Raw genomic sequence first — 14764 nt, 5'->3', positions numbered from 1 at the left:
TATAGGGCTGCTGTTGCTCATTGGGCAGTCAATTGATGCATGATCACTGTCCATGATATAAATTCTACAAGTGAGTTTGTCAAGCTCTCTACAATAAGCCTAAAAATGGATCTATCTTTTTCCAGTTCTCTTTTAACACTTTCCAGAATAGACTATTTGATTAGAAGTAGCTTCCTTAACATTTTCTGGCTGGATAGATAGCTAGGTAGCACAGTGGATAAAGGGGTTAGGCCTAGAATCAGCAGGATCTGAGTTTAAATTTGTTCTTAGACACTTCCCAGCTTTGTGACCCAGAGCAAGTCACTGAATCCCAATTGCCTAGCTCTTGCTGCTCTTCTGACTTGGAATTGATACTAAGACAAAAGTGAAGGGTTATTACACACACACACACACACACACACACACACACACACACACAAATACATGCATTTTCTGGCAGACAGAAAAACTTTCTTCCTATCCAACTTATTCTCTCACAGAGGTGAATTCAATGAACATAAGCTAAGCTAATTATTTGAAAGCAAGGCCTGGAAGGGAGAAGGAAGAGAAAAGTACAGGTGATTTTTAGGTAGGCTGAGAAGTTTTCCCTTCTCCACAAAAATAAATGAACACAAAGCATTTATTAAGCATTTGCTATATATCAAAGACTATGCTAAGAGGTAAGGATACAAATATAAAAGCTTTTGATCTCCAGTGTATTTTCTAACAAGAAAATACATTTACCTGTTTTATATGGTTTATTTTCTCTGGCCCCAAAAGATATTCTAGGAGCTATGGATGGAGAGGATAAAAAAAATTTTGGGATGTTTTATATTTTTTCTTATAATTCAAGGTATCAAAAAGTAGAATGGGATGTCTTGGAAAATAGTAGGTTCTTCCATGCTAGAGATGTATGAGCAGAGGGAGGATTGTCAGGAATGATTGGCTTTAATGATATTGTGCAGAGAATGACTGATGAGTAGGACCAGGTGACCTCTGAGTTATCTTCTAACCATGAATTTCTGATTCTTTTACTCTGTAACTTGCAACATTTTTTCAAGTTGTTTTTTATTCTCCCAGGATTGATGCTACTGGGGAACTGAAGAATCACACAGTAGTGATCAAGTTCATCCTGATGGGAATACCCCACACCAAGGGGCTGGAAATAGAGCTCTTTATCCTGTTTCTGACATTCTATCTCCTCACCCTGCTGGGGAACCTGCTTATCATCATGGCTATTATCTCCTCTTCCCAGCTTCACACCCCCATGTATTTCTTCCTGGCAAATCTATCTGTGTTTGACATATTTTTTCCTTCAGTAAGTTCTCCTAAAATGTTGCTCTACCTCACAGGATATAGTCACACTATCTCCTTCCATGGCTGTGCCTCCCAACTATTCTTCTACCATTTTCTAGGCTGTACTGAGTGTTTCCTCTATACGGTAATGGCCTATGACCGCTTTGCAGCCATCTGTCACCCATTAAGATATACAGTTATTATGAACCAAAGAGTGTGTGCTGTCCTGACTGTGGGTACTTGGTTGGGGGGATGTCTGCATGCAGCTGTACTTACATTTCTAATCTTTAAATTACCCTACTGTGGCCCAAATGAGATAAACTATTTCTTTTGTGATATCCCTGTAGTGTTGCCCCTGGCTTGTGCTGATACTTCTCTAGCCCAGATGGTGAGTTTCACCAATGTGGGTATTGTGGCTCTTCTATGTTTCCTGCTCATTATTACTTCATACATTCGCATTGTGTACTCCATATTGAAAATCCACTCATCAGAGGGCAGGCGCAGAGCCTTTTCCACCTGCAGTGCCCACCTGACCTCCATCCTCTTGTTCTATGGGCCTGTGGTTCTCATATATCTCAGACCTGCTTCTACTCCTTGGCTGGATTCTGTGATTCAGGTGTTGAATAATATTGTCACACCCTCCCTGAATCCCTTGATTTATACACTGAGGAACAAGGAAGTAAAATCAGCCTTGAAAAAAGTACTATACCAAGTAGTAAACCCTTCAGCAGTGCAAGTCATAGGACTATTTTCTTCTTAAACCTTCATTCTCAGTTTCTAAGAAGATTCTCAACCTTCTCCATTTTCTGCTCTGAATGTAATTGTTGCCAGGAGGGCAAATGGAAGTCTGAGAACTGAGAAAGTTTGAGTGGGTATGAAGGTCACACTTTTATTATTAAAAGATGCTAATGCTTTCTCAAAAAGGAAACATACAGAGACTAGTTGGCCAACAATGATGTGTCACCAGAGTCCTTCCGGGATCACTCACACTCTTCTGGGATTTGCCAAAATAGTTTTTAACTCACTTTTTCTATTCCACATTTTTATTATTTTGCACTCATTAGAGTTGACAACATGCATATTCATCTAACCTTTTAGAATTCTAGCCTCTTTAAAGTCTGGGGTGATGTTGTCCATTGAGTTGTTTCAATTGTGTCTAACTCTCCATGACTCCAGTTGTGGTTTTCTTGATACAAATACTCAACTGGTTTGCCATTTATTTTTTCCAGCTCACTTAGCTGAGGAAACCAAGGCAAACAGGGTTAAATGACTTGTCCAGTGTAACACTGTTAAGAGTGGGTGTGCAAGTGTTTAATACTTGTTTCACTTGGCTAGTTAGTGTGTTCAGTTTAGTGTCTTTACTTTTAATTCATGGACATTTGGTTTTACCTAGTAGAAAACAAAATTTTGATAGAGGATCATTAGTGATGATGATGAGAGATACACAATTAATCCTGTAGTGACATGAGTCTAGGTCTAACAGAGAATTAGGATACATTGAGAAATCCCTGGGTATTAATAAAGAAAAAGCAATAACTTATTCTGGGAAGTCATTTCACTTAGTCTTGGTTAACTCATCTATAAAAACTGCCTCATTAAAGAAAAAACTAAGGCCCTCAAAGATCCTTTCAGGTATAAATTTCTATGACTAATTCATCAATTCTTAAATATGTTAATGAATCCAATTTAAAGAAAAAAATTAACCTTGGTCTAGTCCATTTAGCATGGCATATCCTAACATAGCACAACATTTTGGAGCTAGAATGGACCTTAAAACTCCCTAAAGATAAATAAAGCAGTTCCCTTGTCCATATTTTCTGCTACTCCTTAAGAACTAAGATAGAACAATCATCCCCCTTTCTTTTGTGTATTTTTGATCACTCCCATTGATATTTCCCCTCTTTCTACAAACATGCTAAGAGTCCTTAGTCTTTAAAATAAAAAAAATGTCCTTGACTTTTACCTCTCCCCTGACCTATCAAATTTCTTGATAAAGAAATCTCCAATTCTTTATGCTTTCCCTTCTCAAAATCCATTCTACTAAAACTCTTTTTCAAAGGTTGCCCAATATAATGGCACATTTCTTTCCAGTTCTCATTGTCTTTGACCTTCCTGGAGATTTTCATACAGCTTGATTCAACTGCAAGATAAATTCTCTACCATTAACTTCAGATATACCACACATCTTTGTTATATCATTTCTCCTTCTCTGATTCATTGTCTGAACTCTTAAATTGGACTGAATCATTAATGAGGATATTCCCAACTTCCTCAATCCTTTCTTCTCTATTTTTTCCTCACTCTCAATAATAATGTTTTCTCTAGTGATTTTCACCACAAATTCTTTTCAGATGACCTTCAAATCTACAGCTCCACACTGGAGTCTTATTCTAAACTCACAACTCTAATTTGATTATTTTAATTTCTAAGTGGTAGCCCAAGTTCACCTTGCCCAAAATTGAGCTTCTCATCTTTCGCTCTAAACCTTTTACTCCTTTATGCCTTTATTATTTCAACATGTGATACCTTTCTTCACCCTGCTTCCTCTATTGCCCTATAAAGGCATCTATGTAGACTAGTAGATTCTATGCTCAACTTAGAATCAGGGAGACCTACATTAACATCCTGCTTTAGACATTTACTAGTTATGTGATCCTGAGCAAGTTACTTAACTTCTCTCAGCCTCAGTTTCTATAAAATGGAATCAGTCATCTCAAAGCGTTTTTATTGAAAGTCAAATTATCCTCATTAAATCATACAAAGTGTTTTCCAAACCTTAAATTGCTATAAAAAATCTAGGTCTTATTATATCCTGAACCTTGAGTTTATCTTTACCCATTCTCTGCTTTTTCTGACGTCTGAACAATTGACAAATCCTACAGATTTCACCTCCACTGAATCTCACCTCAATCTCTCCTCTTTATTACCCTTGTTCCCATATTAGTATTTCCCTCATTATCCTCTGCATGATTAACCTCTTAACAATCCTTTTATTTCCTCTTTCCTCTCTAGACCCTAAACTTCATATCATTGTCAAAGTGGGCTTTTTCTTTCTAATACTTAGATATGTTCAAAGAACTCTGTTCAAAAGTGCTCACTGACTCCTTATCATCTACCAAGTTCAACCTCCTCTGCCAAGTATTCAAAGTCCTCCACAATCTGGAGCATTCTAGCAGTCTAGTTTTGTCTCATATAACTCTTCTCTGTTTGTTCAGTCTGTTCCCCAAATACACGACATCTTTTTTTTACCTTTATATTTGGACTGTCTTTAAACCTACATTTGCATGCTTAGGTTCTACCTAGCCATAGATTTATATACAATTTGAGCTAGAACCTTAGAGATCAAGTCCAATCCCACCATCCCATGAAGCCCTACTTAAATGTTATCTCAGGGAGAATACTTGCCCTGATCTCAGAACTCTCCTTGCCCCAGACTTCATAAAGCACTTTGTTCTGCACTTCTTAATGGCACTTGTCCTATAATATCTTATGCTACTGTACAGCATGTATCCCAAAATCTGAGTACAGTTTTAAGCTTTTAATAACAGAAAAGCACACTAAGTCTTTTGTAATGCCCTGTATGTTTATGTGGCACTTTCAGACTAGACTGTGCTCTCTGTTGGGCAGGGAATGCCTTATCAAATATTTCATCTCCCTCAACACTTCAAATATATTTATATATACATATATATATAATAAGTGCTTAAAATGCTTGTTGGATTTGCATAAAGGTTTTGTTATTGCAATAAAAGAAAACTTATAAGACATTTCATGATAAAGTAATTTTGATACTATCTATAATCTATGTGTATTCCTTCTACCAACACAGATCACAGTCATAATATAATCTATGTAAAAATCATAATGGTGAGTTATAAAAATAGATGGGAAAACTATGCCAAAACAGGTTCAAAACTGTTCAGATATTTTTGATGTCAAAAGTATCTTCAGTAATAAAGTGAAGTGAAGCTCAAATGTAAACTTCCCTTCAGGGCCCTTCAAGGCACAAGGACACTAAAGATACTCTTATTATAAAAAATAAAATATTTATTGAAATATTTAAGGACAAAAAGGATTTCTGATTCAAAATTCACCCAAATAAACTCCCTGGTTCCACAAGGTACCGTTTTCCTGTGTTTCACAGGCTGAACTAATACTCCTGAGCCTTAACAGACTCAGAGTCCAAACCAAAGACCAGATCTTTCTTTGGTCTTCTCAGATATAAACCAATTTTTGAAGACAGAAATAGATAGTCAGTAGTGTTTCCCAAGTTGGAAAAAGAAAACACTAAGCTCATTCAGGTCTTTCCCTAAGAAAGTGAGACAGGCAAAGATGTTACCTGTTCCAGCCCTGAAAGAGAGTCTGTGTGTGTGTGTGTGTGTGACTCTGCCAACTGCAAGAGACCAACTGCCACTCCCATAGAAAGTAACTGACACAGAAAAATGCTTATAAATGTCAACATTTGAAATTGACACGCTTTCTCAATTCTCTTCAAACTCCAATTCTTTCTCAAGCCAGCTTCTCTTCTTATCTGTAAACTAATAAAACAATACTTATTTTCTAATATCATCCTTATATCTAATAGATGTCCTTAAGCCAGTTTTGGGGACCAAAAAACTTATCATATTGAAGCCAATCTCATGATAAGCCCATCTCAACTTAGGCAGGCCAATGCTCAAACAACAAAAATGCAGTTTATCACCATATGCAACCTCAAAGTCTTCTCATTTTTTCTGGGACCTGATATCGTTTTCTGGTGTGAATTTCAAGAATCTAAGTTCCCCTCCCTGCACAATCAGTCTTTTTTGGAACTTTCATTGAAACTTAATAATATACATAATCAATATACCTCTTGTTCAATCATTTCATTCATGGCTGATACTTAATGACCCAATTTGGAACTTTTCTTGGCAAAGATCCTGGAGTATTTTGCCATTTATTTTGACAGGTCATTTTTCAGAGGAAGAACTGAAGCAAATAAGTTTAAATGATTTGCTTAAGGTCACAGTTAGTAAATATTGGAAGCCAGAATTGGACTCAAGAACATAAGTTTTACTGACTCCTGGTCTGACACTCTATCCAAAGTGCCACTGAACTGCCCCCTCAGCATAACTAGTCTAAAAAATAAGGACATTACATAAATTATTATAAAAATTATTATAATCACTTCTTAAAGGTCAAATCCAATTTTTAGTTTAACCACCATGTGGTGCCACTACATTATTAATATTCACTTCATCAAAAATGCCTGGTAACTTCTGGCGTTCCAAATGGCTCAATACAACGTAAGAAGTACTATAGTTGGAAATAGAGGAACTAATCCACTTTCTAAACTTCTCTAAATTTAGAGGATATAAGTTACAGTCTAAATTTCTAAAAAAAAAACTATGCTTCTACCAGTGTAACCTTGGGCAAATGATGTCTTCAGGGCTCAGTTTTCTTATCTGTAAAACGGGGTCTTGATTACCTCTAATATTTCATTTCTAAATCAATAATCCTTGTATCCTAAGTTCCATGTTGACTTTCATAGTTATATAATCCTCTCAACACCAGAGTAAACTCTGGGCTTTATGTGGTTCTTAGGGAGTGGAGAATCTTCTATTTTTCTGCATTTCCTCTTTCTGGTGGCCATGTTCATTTTGCTAGATCCATTGGTGTGATTAGTGCACATTTGTCCAGTCAGAATATCTCTGAAAACAACCGGGAAACTATTACCTTATCTCCCCAAATCCTTACCTTCTATCATAATATCAATTCTAACACAGAAGAGTGGCAAGGGGTAGCCAATTGAGCTTAAGTGACTTGCTGAGAGTAACCCAGCTAGGAAATATGTAAGGCCAGATTAGAACTCAAGACATCTCAAGATTTGGCATTATATCCACTATGCCACTAATTGTCCCTACCTTCTGCCTTAATCAGTGGTATATCAGTGAACCCTATGCCATGTTCTCCTTCATAATGGAATCAATAAAAGGAACAAAAGAAGATACATGAGAACATCTGATATATGAAGTAAGTTTTAACCAGTTGTTACCAATTGATGGAATGGCTCTAAACATTGTAGTTTTATGACCTAGATGTCCAACTAGTTTCCTACCTCTCCCAAGCAAGCAAAGGAGTATGGGAAATAAAAGACAGTTCCCAAATGATTTTTCCAGACATAATATACCTTCTCTCATTCTGTAATTGGTGTCCAGAGAGTTTATCACCTTTATGTTAAAAGGTATTAGTAGGAAATTGGTCATACACTGATCACCACACCATCTTAATATTGCCAAATGGTGTCTTTAATTTTACAAACATTCCTGCTGTGTCTCTTCAGGGTACATAGCCTTTGGATTCAACACAAGCCTAAAATATGTTCTTTTAAAACTTTTCATTGCTAGACCTACATCCAAAAGAAATTTTTTTTAAAAGATGAAATGTCATTTATGTATAAAAATATTTATATCAATTATTTATGTGTTGACAACTAGAGATGAAAATGTCTAATGATTGAAAATGGCTGAATAAGTTAGGGTACATGGATATGATAGAGGACTACTGTGGTATAAGGAATGAGGAGAGAGATGATATCAATAACATTGAGAAATACATAAATGAACTGATAAAGTATGAAATAAGCAAAGCCAGAAAAATTCATACAATAAAAACCATTTTGTGAAAAATAATTAATTATGAAGTCTTTTGAAAAGTGATAAAGAAGGAAATGAGCAGAACCAGGCAAACAATTTAGGCAATAACTAACTATTTTTAAAAAGACAAGACTTTAAAAATTGTGAGAACAATGACCAATACATTGATCATCCATGATTCCAAGAGACCAATGAAAAAACCTATTTTCCATTACAAAGAAGTAATGGACCTAGGATCAGAATGAGATATCTGTGATATATATATTATATATATATATACATATACATACATACATACATATATACATACATACATACATACATATGTGTGTATATTGTAGCCATTCAGGAAATGTGTTTTTCTTGACTATGACTGTTACAAAAAATTTTTGCAGGGTTTTTTCTCTCCCTACCCCACCAGGAGAGGGAGGAAGGGAAAGAGGACTCATACATACAGATATATATGTATATAAATGTGTGTGTGTGTGTGTGTGTGTGTAGTGATTGGGAGCAGCTAAGTGGTTCAGTGGATTGAGAGCCCAGCCTAGAGATAGGAAATTTTGGATCCAAATCTGGCCTCAGACATTTCATCGTCAAACCATTACCACTCTCCTAATTTGAATCAATGCATAGTATTGATTATAAAATGGAAGATAATAGTTTTTTTTAAGTGTATGGTAACTCATGGCTTCTAGGTGGTAAGATGGTGGAGTAAGGAAGGAACATTCTTAGATTGCTCAAACTGACCTCCACACACACACACACACACACACACACACACACACACACACACACACACACACACAAAGCCTCAAAATGAATTCTGGAGTGTCCAAATCAGTAAAAAAAAAAATGGATGAAACAGTGTCTATCCTGAGACAATGTGACGTACATAAAGAAAAACCCATTTCACTGGGGCAAGAAAGGAAAGCAATCCAACACAGCATGTAAACAAATCAGCAGCTGGGGGAGCAGAGTTCAGTTCAATATTTATAGCAGCTGTTTTTGTGGTGAAAAGAAATGGAAAATGAAGGGATGTCTATCAATTTGGTAATGGTTGAACAAGTAGTATATGATTGTAATGGAATAAAATTGTGCCATAAGTAATGACAAGCAAGATAATCACCAAAAAATTGGAAAAATTATATGAACTGATGCAAAATGAAGCAAGTGAAACCAGGAGAACATTGTACAAGTAAAGAGCAATAGTAGGACAATGAATTGTTAAGACTTCACTGCTATCAGCAATGCAAGAATTGAAGACAATTTGAAGAGATTCGTGATGAAAAATCCTATCCACCATTATAGAATGATATGGAATCTGAATGCAGATCAAAGTATACTATTTTTCACTTTATTTCCTTCATGTGTTTTTTCTTCTTCATGTGTGCTATATTCTTTTGCAGCATGATAAATATAGAAATATATATATTACATGATAACAAATGGATAATCTATATCAAATTACTTGCCATCTTGGGGTAGGTGAAGAAGGAAGTAGGAAGAAAATTTAGATAAAAATTATCAGTAAAACAAAAGGTTTTAAATTCCTTCTGCATATAATTGGGTAAAATATAATAAAATATAACTAGAAACCCCTCTCACCCACAAAAAGAAGTTTGGGGCATATGTAAAGAGGAAGAGAATGATGCTAATATTCTTGATTATATAACCTACACATTCAGATAAAGTCACAGATTATTAGTTTTAGCTGTTTTACTTTGTTACAAAAGGCCTCCCATAAATTGGGAATAATCTGTAAATATTTGGAACATAAAAATATTTTCCAGTCTTCTAATGCCCCCATGCAATCTGCAAACCAGTGGCACTGGACTTCTTTAGCATTTCATTGACAAGCCCTTTCATACCCCAACTTCAAATATGTCCACTTGCTTTCTCTACTACCTGGAATGCTCTCCTTCCTGAACACTACCTTGTGATTTCTCTGGTTTCATTAAAATCCTCAGCTAAACTTGTGAAAGCTTTCCTCTTATTAATTATTCCAATTTTATCTTGAATATATATTCTTTGCCCATAATTGTCTGCATGTTCTCTCCCTGATTAGAATATGAGTTCTTTTTGGGAGATGTAGGTGACTCAGTGGTTTGAGATCCAGGTCTAAGATAGGAGAGCCTGAATTCAAATCTGCCTTTAAACACTTCTTAGCAGTGTAAACCTGGGCAAGTCAATTAAGCCTCATTGCTTAGCCCTGGTTGCTCTTCTGCCTTGGAAACAATACACAGTGTTGATTCTAAGATGAATTTTATTTTTTTACCCAAAAACTGCTCATCTTTTGACCATTTATCTATTAGGAAATGGCTCATGTTTTTATAAACTAGTTACAGTTCTCTAAGTACTTTAAATATGATAATTTCATAACCAAATGCAGAAAACAAATAATAATAGCATCCTTTTCAGATCACAGTGCCATAAAATTATAATCAGTGAATTTCCAGAAAGAGACAAAATAACAAATTAATTGGAAATGAAATAAACTAATGCTAAAAAGTGGGTGGGTCAAAGAACAAACTAAAGAAGCAATTAATAATTCCATTAAAGAGAATGACAGTGATGAGACAACATATCAAAATTTGTCAAATACAGCCAAAGTAGTATTTAGAGAGCAATATATATATACATTTCTAAGCAATATCAATAAAATAGGGGAAAAAAGCAGATCAATGAATGGGGCATGCAATGAAAATAACTAGAAAAAGAACAAATAAAAATCTACAATTAAAGACTAAAACAGAAATCATAAAAGTCAAAGAATAAATGAATAAAGTTGAAAGCAAGGGAAACTTTGATCTAATAAATAAGACATGGAGTTGGTTTTATGAAATAATTTAAATAGAACATTAGTTAATTTGATTTAAAAAAGGAAAGAAGAAAATTAAATCATCAGTATCAAAAATGCAAAGAATGAATTCACCACCTGTGAAGAGTAAATTAAAGCAATCATTAGGAGTCATTTTGCCCAGTTATATGCCAATAAATCTGACAATCTAAGTGAAATAGATAAATATTTACAAAAATACAAATTGCCCAGGTTAACAAAAGAGGAAATAGAATACTTAATATCCTCTAAGAAAAAGAAATTAAACAAGCCATCAATGAACTACATAAGAAAAAATCCCCATGGCTAGATGGATTCACAAGTGAGTTCTATCAAACATTTATACCTAAGCTAGGAAGAGCAAAAACAGAAAGAAAATTATAGTCAAATTTCATTCGCAAATATGGATGCCAAATTTTTTTTTTAAATACTGGTAAGAAGACTACAGCAACATATCACAGGGATCATTCATTATGAGCAATTGAGATTTATACTCTGAATGTATACTCTGAATGAATTAAAATCAGGAAAACTATCAGCATAATTGATGATATCAACAACCAAACTAATAGAAATCACATGACTATCTCAATAGATGCAGAAAAGGACTTTAACAAAATAAAACACATTCCCATTTTTTAAAAAAAGTGGAAAGCATAGGAATAAATGAACCACTCCTTGAAATGATTAGAATCTATCTAAAATCAACAGCAAATAATATCTGCAATGGGAATAAGTTAGAAGCTTTCCCAGTAAGATCTGGGATGAAGTAAGGATGCCCATTATCACCACGACTATTTATTATTATAGAGAAATATAAATTTTAGCAATAAAAAAGAAAAAGAAATTGAAAGAATTAAAAGTAGACAATGAGGAAAGTAAATTTTTACTCTTTACAGATGATATGATGGCATACTTAGAGAATCAACTGAAAAACTAGTTGAAAAAATTAATAACATTAGCAAAGATGCAGGATACAAAATAAACCCATATAAATCATAAGCAATTCTATATAGTGTCAATAAAAGCTGGCAGTAAAAGAGATAGTAAGAGAAGTTCCATTTAAAATAACTCTGGACAATAAAAAGTAGCTGGTAATCTAACTGCCAAGCCAAACACGGGAATTATTTGAACACAATTATGAAGCAATTTTCACACAAATAAAATCAGAACTAAAGAATTGGAAAAATAGTCATTGCTCATGGGTAAGCCAAGCTAACATATTAAAAATGACAATTCTATCTAAATTTATTTATTCAGTGACATGCCAATATGAATAAATAGTTTTCAGATGAAGAAATTAAAACTATCAATAATCATATGAAAAATATTCTAAATCATTTTTTCCAGATTATTATTTTTAGTCCTGCAAAATAATTTTTGTGTAGTTAATTGGTATGTCACCTCTATGGTTTTTAAAAATCACATTCCAATTTTTTGTGAAAGCTAGCCACAAAGGGAAGATGGTAAGGATGCTTCCCTAATTCTCCCCAAATTCTCCTGCATATCTATGAATTAGAAAGGGGACATAAAAATTATCTCTTTTTTGGATTTCCTTCTTGAATGTGTCACTTGTTATTATTGATATTTTCTAATTTATGTTGTAAACTGGTTATTGTTATCTAGTTTCCACTAAAAGAATCAATTTTCATTCTGCTGAACTGACTGAAAACAGAAAGAAGCAAGAAGAAATTTCAATATTCTATCACAGAATTGACTTTTTTTATTTTCCTATCTCACTTTTTCCACCCCTCTAAAATATGGCCTGTAGTCATTCTCTATCCCAAGTGACTGTTTTCCACTTTGGGTATTCAATAGATCAGTAATATCAAGTTTAAATAGAGTGGGGTGGGTTATTATTAAATCATGCATAATGATCTCTGCAGAAGCATATTGACAGAAGATATGTTAACAGCATGTGTGTTTTATAGCATTTTTATTTATTTTTAAAATATTTCCAATTACATTTTAATTTGGATCAGATTCTTGTCTGGAGAGTGACTGCTAATGAAACCTATAGGCTTTATGTTTGACACTTTTGCACTAAATAATACAAAGAAACAAAAAGAAGGCAAAAGGATAATCACATTTGATGGAGGTATTAAGTTTACACTTAAACCATGGTACTTTGTGAACAGATCATTAATAATAACTTTCCAACATCAGTGTGAGGTTAGATTGTTTACTATCTGTAAAAGAGAAAAGGGATATTCAAACTATCACTTCAGGTTTAGCCATTATTATTTGATGAGAAATTTAACTCTTCTATCCCCCCTGCAAGCACTTATCTATGAAAGCATTCAGTGCTCAAATGTCACATAGGTTAGTTCCTATTTGACTATCAAATATAATATCTTTATTATTGGGGGGGTTCCCCTTAGAATTAGATCTAGAACTCTTTCTCTTGGTTGGCCACCTTGATTCCAATGTGAAAGCCCCCCCCAATATTGTCTGGCATATATCATCCTATTCATACTTTCTCTGATTTCCATCTTGTTAGAATTTGGATAAATGAACTTCTTTGTTAAAAACAGCATGAGGTATCTTAGTGATTTGTCTCACCTCAGAGATTCTACACTACAAGTCAATGACTAACAATTTTCACCAGTTGATACTTATTGATACTTCTAGTTGGCATACTCAGGGACAGTTATCTACTTTCCACTGAGGAAAACTGTTTGTCTACATTAACTGAGAGGAAGGGAAAGAAATAGGAAATTATTTTAGTGCTCTGTCACACTATCTTTTTTCTATTTCTTTTGTCCCTCTAAGATAAAAGAGAGATACACCTCTAACTGAAAGATTAGTGGTGGGAGGAAAGAGAATGAGTCTTTTTACCCTTACATACCTTCAGAAAGGATGAAAGAACTAACAAGTAGTTTATGGGAGGAAATCAAGCAACCAGCATACTTTCTGAGCAACTATTACAAATGCAGAGTGAAATAAAAACCAGGAAACAATTTACACAATGACAACAATGAAAAGGACAATAACATAAAAAGATTTCAGAATTCTGATCTATACACTGAAGAACTGGGACTTCAAAAGACTGAAGATGAAATGTATTCCCCACCTCTCAGTAGAGAGGTAACAGACTAGAGTTACAGAATGAGAGATGAGAGATACCTAGGCAAAATATTTATTTACTTTTGCTTAATTAAACTTAATTAGAGTTTCTACTCAAGGGAAGAAGGAGGTGGTAGGAAGGGATAGAAATTTTAAAATGAAGAATAGAAAGAAAAATATATCACAGAAAAAAAAATTAAAGGTAACCAAAGATGATGGAATATTATTGTGCTGAAAGGCATAATGAACTGGAAGAATTCCATGGGAACTAAAAAGACCTTCAGAAATGATGCAGAGCAAAAGGAGCAGAACCAGAAGAACATAATACACAGGAACTGATACATTATGGCACAATCAAATGTAAAAGACTTTTCTATAATCCAGAGAAATGTATGAGAAAGGACACTATCCACATCCAGAGAAAGAACTGTAGAAACAGAAATGCAGAAGAAAAACATATGATCAATCATGTAGTTCAATATGGATATGATTAGGGTTTTGATGTTAAAGAATCTCTCTACTCAAAATATGAATAACATGGAAATAAGTTTTGAACAATAATACATGTATAACCCTGTAGAACTGCTTATCAACTTAGGGATGGGGGAGGAAAGAGCAGGGGACAGGGGGGATTATGAATCATGAAGTATGTTTGTGGTTCCATATGGATTTTTCTTTGCTCCTTTGAATATAAAAATGTTAATATTGGTTGATTTTATTAAGTTCATAATGAAAAGAAAAATATACATTATGAAAAATATATGGTTATATCAAGAAACTATTTCATTATAAAACATAAGGAAATGTATAGACACATAAACATATGTTGTAAAAATCAGCAAGCTCAAAAGATACAATAATTGACAGTAGTTTGCAGTTTCTTACCAAGATTTGAAAGATGTTCTAGAGAATTGGACTCCCCAAGGAAGAATCAAGTTTTATTCATCAAGGC

The 14764-nt window shown here is 34.2% G+C and overlaps 1 protein-coding gene across 1 annotated transcript; it reads left to right on the top strand.

The window, feature by feature from the left end:
* The first annotated feature begins 917 nt into the window (after positions 1–917).
* Positions 918–2035, top strand: LOC100618572 (putative olfactory receptor 10D4). The gene is made up of 2 exons (XM_003341253.1): positions 918–958; positions 1060–2035. Exons 1-2 carry the CDS (start codon positions 918–920, stop codon positions 2033–2035), a joined length of 1017 nt encoding a protein of 338 aa, XP_003341301.1.
* The last annotated feature ends 12729 nt before the right edge of the window (positions 2036–14764 follow it).

The sequence above is a fragment of the Monodelphis domestica genome, chromosome 4, assembly GCF_027887165.1.
Source record: "Monodelphis domestica isolate mMonDom1 chromosome 4, mMonDom1.pri, whole genome shotgun sequence".
In the NCBI taxonomy this organism is placed as follows: domain Eukaryota; kingdom Metazoa; phylum Chordata; class Mammalia; order Didelphimorphia; family Didelphidae; genus Monodelphis; species Monodelphis domestica.
Note: the sequence above shows the minus strand (reverse complement) of the source record. Positions and strands in the feature narration are given on the sequence as shown.